This window comes from Larimichthys crocea, chromosome X, assembly GCF_000972845.2.
Source record: "Larimichthys crocea isolate SSNF chromosome X, L_crocea_2.0, whole genome shotgun sequence".
In the NCBI taxonomy this organism is placed as follows: Eukaryota; Metazoa; Chordata; class Actinopteri; family Sciaenidae; genus Larimichthys; species Larimichthys crocea.
Window position 1 is genome coordinate 24,926,773 of NC_040020.1, and position 13,488 is coordinate 24,940,260.

General features: G+C 40.1%; 1 protein-coding gene across 5 annotated transcripts in view; it reads right to left on the reverse strand.

Moving 5' to 3' along the window:
• Positions 1 to 290: 290 nt before the first annotated feature.
• The window catches only part of mad1l1 (mitotic arrest deficient 1 like 1), a 64,132-nt gene continuing 50,934 nt past the window's right edge, over positions 291 to 13,488 (reverse strand). For all 5 annotated transcript variants that reach the window (XM_019253719.2, XM_019253721.2, XM_019253720.2 and 2 more), the window contains exon 18: positions 291 to 2,314. In XM_019253719.2, the coding sequence (XP_019109264.2) occupies positions 2,165 to 2,314 (150 nt within the window). In that variant the 3' untranslated portion in view covers positions 291 to 2,164. The remainder of the gene's footprint in view (positions 2,315 to 13,488) is intronic.

Here is a 13,488-nt window from a genome sequence, read left to right on the forward strand (position 1 = left end):
CCAAAAGTCACAGTTGACGTTGCTCTTTCATGAAGCCACTGTTACACATAGAGGTCCCTGAATCTCTTAGCCTCTCACCTGGGACTAATAGCCTCTGGAAAGCCTACCTGAGCTGTTCCACCTGACAACACAAGACCCAAGGTCACAGCAACATGCAACGACTAAGTGGTGAGAAATGACACTGAGTGTGCCGGTTTCTCACAGCCTCTGGATATGGTCAGAGGTACAGTAGGTGAGTTACTACAGTTGCATGTTGCTGTTGAATGTATATTCTTTCAGGACAAGTTAAATATCCGACAATCACACATATGCTTTATTGATTAAATTTGCATTTCAAATATAGACTAACAGTAAGAACGTACAATAACTGCATCAGATGTACACAGTAGTGATGAAGCCACAGTACAATACATCACACACTGCTGAAGAGGAGTGTTGTATGGCTGAGTGCTGTACGTATTGCACAGCTTGGAGAAACCCTCTAAAATATCACCTCTAGGTGAACGCTATGGGGTGTGCAGAAGATGTGTGATGTGCTGTGAAAATGAATGAGGGTGTGGAGAGAACAAAAGAAGAAGAGAAAAACAAGGACATTATGTGGCATGTACTGTACAGGAGAATATGTTTTCTCATGACATATGGCTGCACCAGCTGGAGTTCTTATATTGTTGCTGTGATAAGTGGCTTTATTCTCACTTCACTTCCTTGTTTCCCAGTTTTATTGGATTGCTCCCTTGCTTCCTGTTCACCCCATGTGTAGTTCTGCCATTTCTCTTTATTGCTGCCTCAAAAATTCTCTCGTCTTATCTTCTGTTCGTACTTCGCCAAAACACATCAACTTAATTCATAACAGGAAGAGCTGTTGGTTTATCACATTCATATCCTGAGAGTTTACAGCAGTGTGCAAAAATACATTTTTCATGAGTTTCAACAAACATTGAAGCAGCCATGAAATCTGCATGTGTTTTCGTAATGCAGTCACCACTGTGACACACCAATGTCTCCTCACAATGTATATGAAGCAGGTGAGGTAAATCTAAGTAAAAACGATAATAATGGTTCAAACTGACACGTCATTCCTAATGCTAAACTTACTATGAAGCATTTTTAAAAAGGCAGCAACCTTCATCCTTTAGTTTTTTGTCTATAATATTCAAAATGACTGCACACATTTACTTCTCAAATGGTTAACATTACGTCCTCCTTTTTCGCACTGGAAAAGAGCAGACGAGCTTGAGGTCAACAGGGCGTGCAACAGATCCAGGTCGCACACAAAATGTTTTGCTTTTTTTTTTAGGTTACTGCAGATCAAATATTGAATTTTTTCTCACGGTCAAACTTTAGAGCAATTTTCAATATGTTGAGAGGAAGGTAAACTCGGCTCTTATCTGTACTTTTCCCTTGAAATGGGAAAAAAAAAAGGCAGAAGAGGGAACGAGAGCAGGAAATTTGAGTTTAGATTTAATCAATGTAACTCAAACACATTTTATCGTCAAAATAAAATCATATGTATGGCATAACTAAATTAGATAGTGATGAAAACTAACTTCAAATTCACATATATCCAGAGCACAAATAAGAAAAAGGGAAAAGATCTTGTATTCTACGCTATGTTTGGATTGCATAATCCTGACCACATAACGTCTGTTTGAAACCTTCTACCTAAGGCCCTGGGAGAGCGGAGGACACAAAAGGAAGAATAAAAAGAGTCAACAAAGACTCAGCCTGGATAAAGAACACGCATAACACGTGTACTGCAGATTCAGAGAAGCACACAAGTTTCTTTTGCTCCATGTGGTGTGGAAAGTGCATTTCAAACTCCCACTGTAAAGAAAACAAATCCAAACCATCACTGACAACTTTGTTCTGTTGAGAAAGGAATATATCAAAGTTTCACCGATGAAATATTCAGCGTACAAAACAGGGATGCTTTCGTAGCAGTTTGAAATGTAAGTTGGAGTAAGTGTTCATCCTCAACAACACAGCACTGACGGCGCTATTCAGTGAGTAAGTGAGAGTTGTTGCGATGTACCAGAACATTTTCAATACGCACGCTGAATATCGTACGAGACAAGGAGTGAAAACGCAAGAAATAAAAAACAAAAACAAAACTAATCCCATCCTAAATATCACAGCCCTATATCTGAGGTGTGGTCAGGTTACTTCAGATTGTGGTTTGTCGGCTGAAGAGGTCGAGGGTCACAGCAGAGAGGAATGCTGGGATGCTCTTCTGATGATGCAGATGAAGGGCCACCATTTCTCCAAGTGTTTTGGAGAACTCGGTCTCCATGAGCTGCATGCTTCCATTGGAGCCCTGCACACACAAACACACACACACACACACACACAATATTAAACAATAAGACCTGGATTTTTTTCCCCACAACATCCATCTCCAGAGAAAAACTTTCAAAGTGAAGCAAGAGCACTTAAATTTGTTATTGTCTACAGGGGATTGTCAAACGTGTATGTGAGTGTTGCGTGTGTGCGCGTGTGCGCATGCATTCACAGCAGGGTGAAGGTGTCTAAATCTGTGTGGATTAATTAAAAGGAATGAGGAGCAGCTCGGGGCGATGGAGTGAAGGAGAAAGGGATGAGGAAAGAAACGAAGGATAAAGTAATTAAAGCAATGCAGGGAAGGATGGAAGGTAGCGAGAAGCACAGTCCCATGACGTGCTGGGAAGATATCAAGACGTCTGAGAAACGTCCCGTGTCGGTGTGTGAGAGACGGATCTTTATATGAAAATTTTAAAAAAATGAAGTATAGAAGAAACTAAAGAGGAAAAGACAAAGAGCATGAGTGGAAGAAGATTAACAGAGAACGATTTAATACTGCACTGCATTATTTTCCACATGGACACTTTTTTACTGCATCTGTTCACCACAGAGTGATTTTGAGGCTAAATAACGAGACAAAACGTGATTTGATTTGAGCTCCGCATTATTATTTGAAAACTGAACAGACTTTGTCAATAGCACATTAGAAAGTAGTGTTGATGCGGATAAAAAAAAAGAATAATAATAAAGTAAATCCTCCTTGATAAACCAATTAGTGTGCCAACTCGCACACAACGGAGTGAAGTGAACTCTGTGCACTTTTGTGTGAACAGCCACAAATCTCCAACGGGTGAGAGGAGAGGATAACTGAACTAATGACATTTGCTCGCTGATTGCACGATGCTAAAACGAGGCTGAAAACAGTATGCAGAGTGCTCGAGAGACACAGGCACAATGACTTGCTGTTTCAATGTTCTTGAGCAAAAATCTACAAACACGCAACTAACATTCTGTCTCATGGCTGTGACGCCGTTTTGGTTTCCACGCAACTTCAAACCTCACCAGGAGCCATTTAGAAGTGTTTTGTCCACCAGGCTTTGTTAACTTGCTCAGATTTGGTTATTTTCCCCTGGTTTATGTGCTTCTACCCTGAGTAAAAAAGGCTATGTGGTACATGAAAGGTGTCCCATGTGTGCCTGGAGGAATTTAGGCCTTACAGCCTTACAAGAGTACAGTAATAATAATATTTGTTTGTCCAGTTACTTTATCTTTCATGTTCATTGCAACATCAGTTCTTTACCTTTCTTTCTCTGCCTCTTTATAGAGAAAAAGTAATTCCTACACTCTCAAGTATAACTATCAAGATGTTGTCTGGGTTTGAATGCCTTTTTTGTGCATGTTCAAGCTCAAAAGTTGCTCTTAAATAGCCGTTTTCTTTATACTTTCTAACAGGTCATATGACCTCAGTGATCTTGGTCTTTTCACTTTTTTTTTCCTTAGCATTTATTGGTAATTGGCCTTTTCTGATAGTATACAGACAAGAGGCTGCAGACAAGAAATTAGGGAGAGAGGGAGGATGACATGCAACAAAGATCTCCAGCCGGATTCGTTTCGGTGACGTGGTAAGCATCTTAGGCTGCTAGGCCACAGAGACACTCGGCCATAGCGCCATAGTCGAGATTAAAGTGCACTTCTATCTTTAATTGGGTCATTATTATAAAAGTTCCATGTAAAAGATATTAAGTAACTGAATGAATGAATGGTGAGGTGGTGTAAAATCTTCTCAGATGAGGCTGACGTGTTTTGGACTTCAATATTTTTTAAAGGGGAAGTGACCGACATGAAGACTGCTGTGACTTTGATGTATCTCAACATAAGCTCATGACCACTGAGAATGATCTCTGAGTAGTGTTATGGCTGCCGTCCTTTGTGTTACTTTGTTTGTGTTTTTTTTTTTTGTGTATGCAGAGCGAGGTGTGAGGTCGTCTGCTCTGGATTGCTTCCAGCTGATGAGGCATGGCCCCCTTCATCTAACCCTTTTTAGAGATCCCAACTGGAGCTACACCTGGTCTGACCCTCCGATTTGAAGGACTAACTTACTTAAGATTGAACAGCCCGACAGTCACAGCATGACTGGGTTTTGTCTTGAGCTTGTCAGCATGCCTCTTGGCACTATACTCGTGAAGTATACCGTCAGTGTTGTACCACCTTGTTTTTGGGTGAGGTAATTTGTTCACTACCTGGGGACTGGGCCAGGTCTGGTTGATTCTGCTGATTTTACACAACCTGGGGACTGGGCCAGGTCTGGTTGATTCTGCTGATTTTACACAAAGATATTTTTAGGTTTAGGGTTAGGTAATGTTTCTCTGTGTTTTTTTTTTATTATTAATAAAAAATAAATAAATAAATAACAAAATTAAAATATGCCCAAAGGCAACATGTTTTATATGAAAGATAGCTCCTAACAACACAGTTCTGGTCACCTCTTACCAAGCACTACACATTAAGTGTGGTTTTGATTTCACTCTAAATAAATCTTTATTACACAGGCCTAGACACTGCAGTGAGGCAAACCAAGAGCTTTTATAATCACACCAGTTTTCTCATGACTGGAGTCTATCGTGTTATCTAACCGCCTCGCTCTGTGGCTTTATTTCCCTGACGGTCTCTGGTGTTTTCTTTCTCTGTGCGGCTGTCTGAAAGCTATGCCATACCCTCAGGCTACTACTCACAGGCGCACACACAAACACGTGTGTGCGCACGGCTCTAGAAACTGCTGGGGCTCTGCGAACATGGAACATATACATCAAAGAAAAGCACTGCGAGCAGTTACCATGGAGATCTCGGTGTCTGAAACACCTTCTGCCGAAGTTTGTCCTCAGAACAGACTTAGACTTGAGTGAGTGGGCGTTTGTGTGTGTGCGAGACACAGTGGATGAGTTTATGGAGGCCTATGGGAGCTTGAGGATGGCGAGGCCTCCCACAGTCAGTCGGAAAGGCAAGCTAAACTTCATTGTCTGGAAAAACACCAGTGCCCTCACGTAACATTTGGATTTCAAGAGGATAAATGTGCGAGCAGACACAAACACATACACAGGTGGCTGAGCAAAGGTTACACAGATTTACAAAGATTACAAAAGGTTGTAGACACGAGGCTGAAGCGGCGGTGCTCTGGGTCTGAGATGGAGAAGGAGTGTTAGTGTAACACAAGGAGGTAAGCAGAAGAGGGAGAATCTATTAACACCATCTGACTGTTCATACAGCTGCCTCAGCAACAACAGCTACGACTTTGAAATGTCACGGTTTTGTGACTGTAAGGGCGCAGCTACACCCGAGTGTTTCTCTCACTTATAATCAAAGCAGCAGTGAGTTACGAGTTGGGCTTTCAGTGTATCATAAACCACCCAGGAAAAGGAGCACTGCACCATCTCTAAGTTTGATTCTTTCAAGGGTGTTACTCCTGCATCAGACATATTTCCTGATTTCATTTTTACTAAAACAAACAAAAAAAAAAACACAAAATGCTCACGTGCTAAATTATTGTGAAACTGTGATTTCCCACACACCATAATTGTAGTTAATTGTATTAACAAAACCTACAATTGTTGCATCCCTAATTTAAAGTCACAAAGTTTTCCAGTAAATATTCAAGTAACGAGTTATCAGATTAGATAGATTTATCAGCGCTCATTTAGTCGCTAGTGTGTCAAAAACAAGCAACCTTAGCTCACGACTGATGCCTTGAATGCATCAAACTACAGCGTCAGGGTTACAAACGCTATAAAACGCCGATATAATGCAGGCAGCTTTAGTTTCAATCTAACTGTTCTTTTACACAGTCTGCTCGCAGCTCTGTGAGGCTGTTATGGAGCACAGCGGTGCCTTGAGCTGAATGCTAACATCCGCTTGCTAACGCGCTCACTTCAACCCTGCCATGGCACTATTACTGTGAGTGATAAGTACAGCTGAAGCTGATAAGAAGGCCTTTCCTCTGTCAGTTAAGCATAAGTAAGAAGATGAGCATCATATTGGTCACAATGAAATTTAGAGAAAAGATCAGTTGAGTGATGTCACCGATGTGGCCAATGGCACCCATTATATGTTTAAAACAAAGCACTGGTTGTTGTGTGCACAGACATTTCCACCAAGGCTGCTCTTCCTCGTGTGAAATGTAGTGAGAGCAGAATATATAACGGAATAAACAAAAACAGCAAAACGACTTCATCATTTGGTGACACTTGATGTGCAAAGCCTTCACACAAACATCCCACATTTGATTCAGCCTGTCACTTTTTCAAACAGTACCCTTCTTCATCCAAACCCAGTGCATTTCTGCTTCTTCAGAACATTTTTATCTCAGACTAGATGCTCTGCAAATTACATAAAATGCTATCAAACTACACCTTTTCACATTTCAGAGTCTATATCAGAGAGTACTTGGTACGACATGTATATCTTACTGGATATTGTACGTGGCTTTTTCCGCTTGTAATGTCAAGGTACATCTTCAGTCCAGCTGTCAAGTGCTAATGATTGTATCATCAGAGGAGACTCTCCTCTTCTCTACAACCTTGTTGCTTTAATGAAGAGGAAAATATCTCTTCATGGTAAATGCTGCTAAGAAGTATCGGTTATCTGTATTTCCGGTACTGAAGGAATATTCCTCCTTAACTCTGATGCAGTGGATCTGCTTTTGAAAAGCATTCCAGCAGTTATTTTGTGATGAAACTGTAATTTACCTTTTTTCATTGTATCCACTTTTCCTCTCTACCTGCTGCATACAGAGAGTTTTACATTGCAGGGTGAAAGTCTACAACAATAGCGATTGTTATTCCAGGGACATCTGTGAAAGATTGCTTTTCCTATCTCAACTATAATAGCATAATCTACATTCAGCCAGTCAACCAGAGGAGGAAAATACAGTTACATCACTGAACAAAAAAAAGTCCAGAAAGGCAAAATAATGAATGTTTCTGTGTCTGACCAGTGTAAAAAAAATTAAAGTGTTCTTGAATTGATCGACAGCCGCTACACAAATATCAGTGCATAATTGATTTCTGAATGAATTAATGAAATTAACATGCTTGTTCTGTTAATGTTTCACAGAAGGCCCCGGCCTGGCTGCCTAAATGACTTTAGCTGTACTTATATTGGCTAATCTGCCTAATGAAGTATTTGGCACTAATATGTGATTCTATTCACGTACGGTAAAACATCTTGCACCCGAGTACAGTGTTTGAGTCATTTCTGCATGTTACCACCATTGAGGCCAAACTTACTAACTCATTAATAGTTTTTAATTAAAATTGATGTATTATTAGGGTTTTTATAAAAAGGGAAAAACAGATTTTAAACAAATGTGACCCAGGTGGCCACACGTTCTGCAACACAGATTTATCCTCACGTTTTTTTTGTTTGTTTGTTTGTTTGTTTTGCTTTGAAAAAAAATTCAAAAGACACTGATAAAAGGTCAGGGGACTATTTTCTTTTTAAGATCAGGTTTATTCAAATACTGACCTTATCAATGCGTGTTTGCATATTCACATTTCCCCTAAAAGTGTTTTTAAGAATATCTGACCTTTGTGAAAACAACAAGGTTCTGTTTATGTTTGAAAACAACTGGATTTCTCTCACTGAGCCGTGACAGTGAGATGCAGAAAACATGCAATTTGAGGTTAAAGTAAATATCAATATAACAGGTTCCTCCTACATCGTGATATCAACCTCAGCCAGAATAAAAACAGGCAAAGATGGGAGAAAACTTATTTCCCCCCCAAGATCAGAAATAAGAATCTAACAAAACAAACTTGCAGACAGACGATGGACACACCTCAACAATGGAGAGAAGCGGTGCTATCCCATTCTTCCCCTCTTTTCATTTGTCTATCCAATTAAAGGAAATCGATACTTCCTGGCTTGAGATTCAGGGCGGGGCTTTATAGTGACCTCATCCAACCGAGGAGCTGCATGCTGCCTGAATGACAATCATGCTCCTCTCCCAAAGCAGGCAGGGTCAGAGTGAAAGTGCACATCCACGGCCTTAGACAGTTAGACAGAAACACATGAAACCAATGACTGAGGCCTCTGTTGTACTGCCAACGCAAAGATAAGATCATTTTCTTGACCTTGAAATGAGCACTGCCTCTACATTTTGTGCTTTAAAGTCACATTTTATAACTTAGCTAACAAAAACGATGCTACTCTGACTTGTTATCAGATGAATGGTGTCTCATCTCTTCTTTTACTATGTGACATTGTGCTCTGGGTATGCATTTACTACACAAAACCAAAAAGCAGTCTGTGTTAAGTGCAAGATTAACAAATCTTACCAGTATCTGTTGTGCTCATCTATTTTTAAATGAGACACTACAGACGTAAGCACACATCTGTCCCTTTCAGTGTAAAAGGTGCCACACTAAAACACAATGCCATTACACACATTACGCACGAAGCCACTGTGTTTACACTGATTATGGCAGCACTGGTTTCGGACAGGTCAGTTGTTACACAATCAATTTCTCTCAATTTTTGTTCTATCAATTCACTTGGAAGTCTTCTTTGCACCCCCGTCTGCCACCTTCTGCTCATCCAAAAATCACTGTGTTACTAAGGGCAACAGCCATGTGTGTCATGGCCCTCTTTCCAATTCATCTTGCTGAGGTGATGTTTAATTTCAAATTCTTAAAATACCTTTTTCATTATGATACAATGTGATAGGACTAAATTGTGACTGTAATAATTTTAATTCAATTTAATTGAATTAATTAGCAGTAGGTCAACAAACAGATCCTCTCTCTGTATCACCACAACTTGTGTTATGGAGAAATTGCTGAAATCAATGGCACCAGGTCAGGAGGGAAGAAAGCGTTCAAAGGCCTCTGATGTCTTATGCTGTAATATTTATTAAGGAGAGACAGAGACATTCACACATACAATCAGGTATGCATATGAGTCGGTCTCTATAATGCCCAACTCATGCAAAAGCAGTCAAAGAGAATGCATTTACCCATGTTAGCGTTCACCTTCAGCACATTCTAGTGTGGAGACACTGTTCATGTTAATGGAACGTCAACAGTTAGCTATCTATTATGTCTAGGAGGCCAACATTCAGTTTCATTCGACCCTGGTTACCAGGCAACTTTGAGATAGCCCATCACCTGCACTCCTCCAGCACTCCAACCAGCGGCCTCGCATGCCAAACAGAGAGCGTGTTCTCTGACACAACCCAGTGTCGTCACCCCAAGGCCCAAGCACGGCCCTGTGTAACCAAAGGATAGAAACTTCCATAACAACATGTTTTCAACTGATGCCATTATTTCATTCATCATTTTGGTTGCAATTACGGTAATCGAAACATTACTGTTGCATGTAAATGTAAATGTAATTAAAAGTAAGTAAATGCAACCTTCTTAATCACATGGGTATGACATGTAACTGCACACACTTTCATTGAACTGATTTTATCTGATATTTATGAATTTGAAATGAATCTGCTTTTATCATATTCTTGCTTTGCCAGTTTAAATCTGCATTCTCATTACAATGTGGTGAGCGGTTTCTATTATGTGTAATTGTGATTGGCAAGACAAGTAATGTGACTAAAAGGACAGTGACCAATCACCACTGACTTCCCCCTCCATCCTCCATTACAATTCTCAGAGCTGTTTAAGCCTGTATGAAATGCTTAAAGACGGCTTCATTGTCCTCACTGACATGACCTACTGCTTCTTTTTTTTTTGCAACTTTAGTGTTAAAATAGTGCCCTTAGACTGTGTGTGTGCATGCATGCATGTGACAGATGGCTCTATATTGAGGTGATGACATGCAGTTCACAGATCAGTAGACCTCTGTCTCCGCTCTCTACTGCTAATGAGGGGACCTTTCTTCTCCATCTTACCCTCCCTCTGCTGCATAAATCTCTCTCCAATTCAATTCTCATTTTCACCTTTTTCCTCTTTTTAGATTCCATCTTTGCTCCACACATGTACAGTATTCACACATACCCACAGCCATCCCACCATCAGCAGCATCATCATCGACAATAAACAATTCCACCGCGCGCCGTAACTGCTGATTGGTGGGTGAGGAAAAAAAACAACAAAAAAAAAACAGGCGGCAAATTAATTGAATAATCAAAAATATGCAGATGAATAGCTTTCAATTTAAATGCAGATTTTGGCATTTTTCTACAGTCGGGAGGAGGATGTCAGACAGAGGAGGAGAGCGAGAGAGAGATGGAGTAAAGCTCCCACTAAAAATAATTAAATCAGTAATAATTCTATCCATATTTATATCCTAATCACCTTTTTGTTTACTGCTTGTGTTGTTCTTGCATCCGAGCAATAAATAACTAATCACTGCATCCACCAACAGAAACCTTGTCAGGAGTATGATAACCACCATTAACTGAACGACTGATTAACCTGAGGCTCACTAGCATAAATACATAAAACATGGTATTAGTTACAGCTGTCAAAACAAGACATCTTAAAGTCTCCATGAAGTCAAAATTGATGTTTGTATCACATATGTTTAGGACTATATGTCACCTGTACGCCAGCATCTAGCCTAACAATGACAAATATACTTCATGGTATTTTAGAGTTTCTCATTTCCTGATAAAAGCTAAGAACTTGTCGATGAGTGACGCTGAGGGCTGCTCTATGGATCTATGACAGGGCTTCACACATTACTGTACAAAAGCACAACTCTGAATCATATTTCATACATAATATATTTGCTGCTTTTCCCTCATGATGTTCTCCCGCCGCTCAGCTTGAACACTCTGTGAATTTCCTGACGGACAAGTAGCTTCAGCCTAACGACTTGCTAGAACGGCTAACCGTTAATTAACTGCTGCGGCCAGCTATGTTCACTGGAATGTAGACGCTGAGATTACAGAGCTACCAGCAATGCATAGCAGCTGAGGGAAGGGTAACAGACTCAGCGCTATTGGCTGACTTTAAACACTGATCAGTATTTGTGACTATTATAATTAATATGCAATATCATCAGTTTTTAAGGAAACATGCTAAGTTGAAATACTTGACAAAAACCTGACAGCCAAAATGTTCTTATTTTGAAATTTACTGCCCGGCCTGTCTCTTTGTTTACGTTTTGGCCTTTAGAAATCCTGATCAATTAGTTCTGTGTTCGATATCCGGGGTTGCCAGGTATGAAACCAATTTGCGGCGAATACAGTGCACTACAACGATGGAAGCAAGAGAGCGCAGCAGTTTGACAGAGTTGGAGAGACAGAAACAGGCGTAGAGGTTAGGTACACAAAAACAACAACAAAGAAACAAGCGACGTTACAGCAGCTGGGAGAGTTTCATAGTTTGCAGTGCACAAACTCCGTCTTGATAGTGCTCAGTTTGAGTGGTGTTTGACGGCTATCAGTCACAGGAGGAGACGGGGGGTTGGGAGTGCAGCAGTTTGTGGAAGGTGCTGACGGTGTGTTTAGTTCAGCTGCCCCACACAGCGGCAGCGGTTGAGAGATGAATTAAGAAAACCTAAATTAATGCAGAAATCACGTAATGGGAATGATACTGCCAGCGAGTCTAATGCAACGCTGACGACTGTTTTATACAATAAAAACTAATGTCCATAACAGCAGCAGCTGCCGGTGTCTGAGGCCGGCACTGGAGACCTGAAAATAATACAGTAATTACAGTAAGGTTAGGTGACTCAGTGCATAGTAACGGAATCCAGAGGAAAATACACCGGTAACGGGACACGGGACCTCTCTTATATGCAACAGCAGGTTGTCGCTATGACAGGGAATATATGTAGTCAGCCACTGCCATAAATTGAGCCAGCCCTTTCTCTGTGTTTATGTGTGCTGGCGACTCGCTCCACTGTTTGGAATTCAGTCTTACATACTGTAGCTTTAACGTGTGTCTAGATGTAGAACACTTCTTGTTTTGTTAATTTTTGCTAATGTTTGAGTTGATTTCAAAGCTAGAACTCAAAATAACTGCATTTACAACTCAACAGTTGTTAATTGTGCTAATTGCATAGGAGATGTCATCACTGCTTTACTGTTGAATTTTTAGCTTTATCATATTTTGGTTCTGGTTTTGAACAGCTGTGAATCATTTTTGGTGAAAAACTCAAAATATGCAACACTGCTCTGCCCTTGCTGTCACCTTTTATATTTTATGTGTGATTGCCAGGTCATTAATCGGCTAGTTAGAGTGGAGAGAATGACCCGTGCTGACCTATCTGTAGTATTAAACAAAATCAGGACAATTAAAGAGGAAACCCGTACATTGGGCTTTCAGTGATGTATTTTGAGCGTGGAGGAAGAAGGCATTTTATATGCAGTGTCAATTTCAGGCAGAATTTAATACAAAACATTATATGCAGTATGGATTTTAGATAGGACTCAAAAGAAAACAAACTGGGCTGGTAAACAAGATTTAGTTGTTGATAGCTCAGCAAAAGTTTTTTCCAAATTAACTGTGAATTTGCAGTAATACTGCGCTTGTTATCTTGACATATTTACTGTACTCGATTCAGCTTGTTGGAATGGCTAAGCTAATGCCTCACATACATTCAGCGATTTGGTGGATCTGACACATAAACCTCATTACCTTTTTATATCTCAGCTCTACCGGTACTTTATCACTATTTAGTTTCCATTTGCTTAAATGTCAAATTGATCGTGGTGAAACTGCTCCAGTATTTTAAGTTCAAGTTTTACTCATACTGAAGTGCACTCTGTTTCATCTTTACTTAATGAGTAGAAAGTGAAGACAGCACTTAGGACAGTACTCCACCAGTTTAGCATCACACTCCTATAACATTGTTGGGTGACAATAGTTAAAAAAATAAATAAATAAATAAATAATTAAGATTTAACAGAACAGCAGAACCAGAGATATTGTCTTTTTTATTTTACACATACAAATTCATGTTCCTTGTGCCATCTACATTACTCACAATGCAACGCTTGGATCAGAGATTTGGGTATGTTGTGCTGGATGCAGGTAATGTAGCCTCCAGTATAGAGGAGCATGCTTCAGAGGTCTGGTAGGTGCACTTATTTCTCACTCAACTGTCTGCTTTTTTTTTTTCTTCCTTTTTCAAACTTTGTCTTTAGCCTCAAGTGAGACATCACTTATGTCAATTTTTCACGCAGAATTCACGCACCTCCCTCTGGAGCTGCAAGAGGCTTTGTATAATTTATTACTATACTTTCATCATATT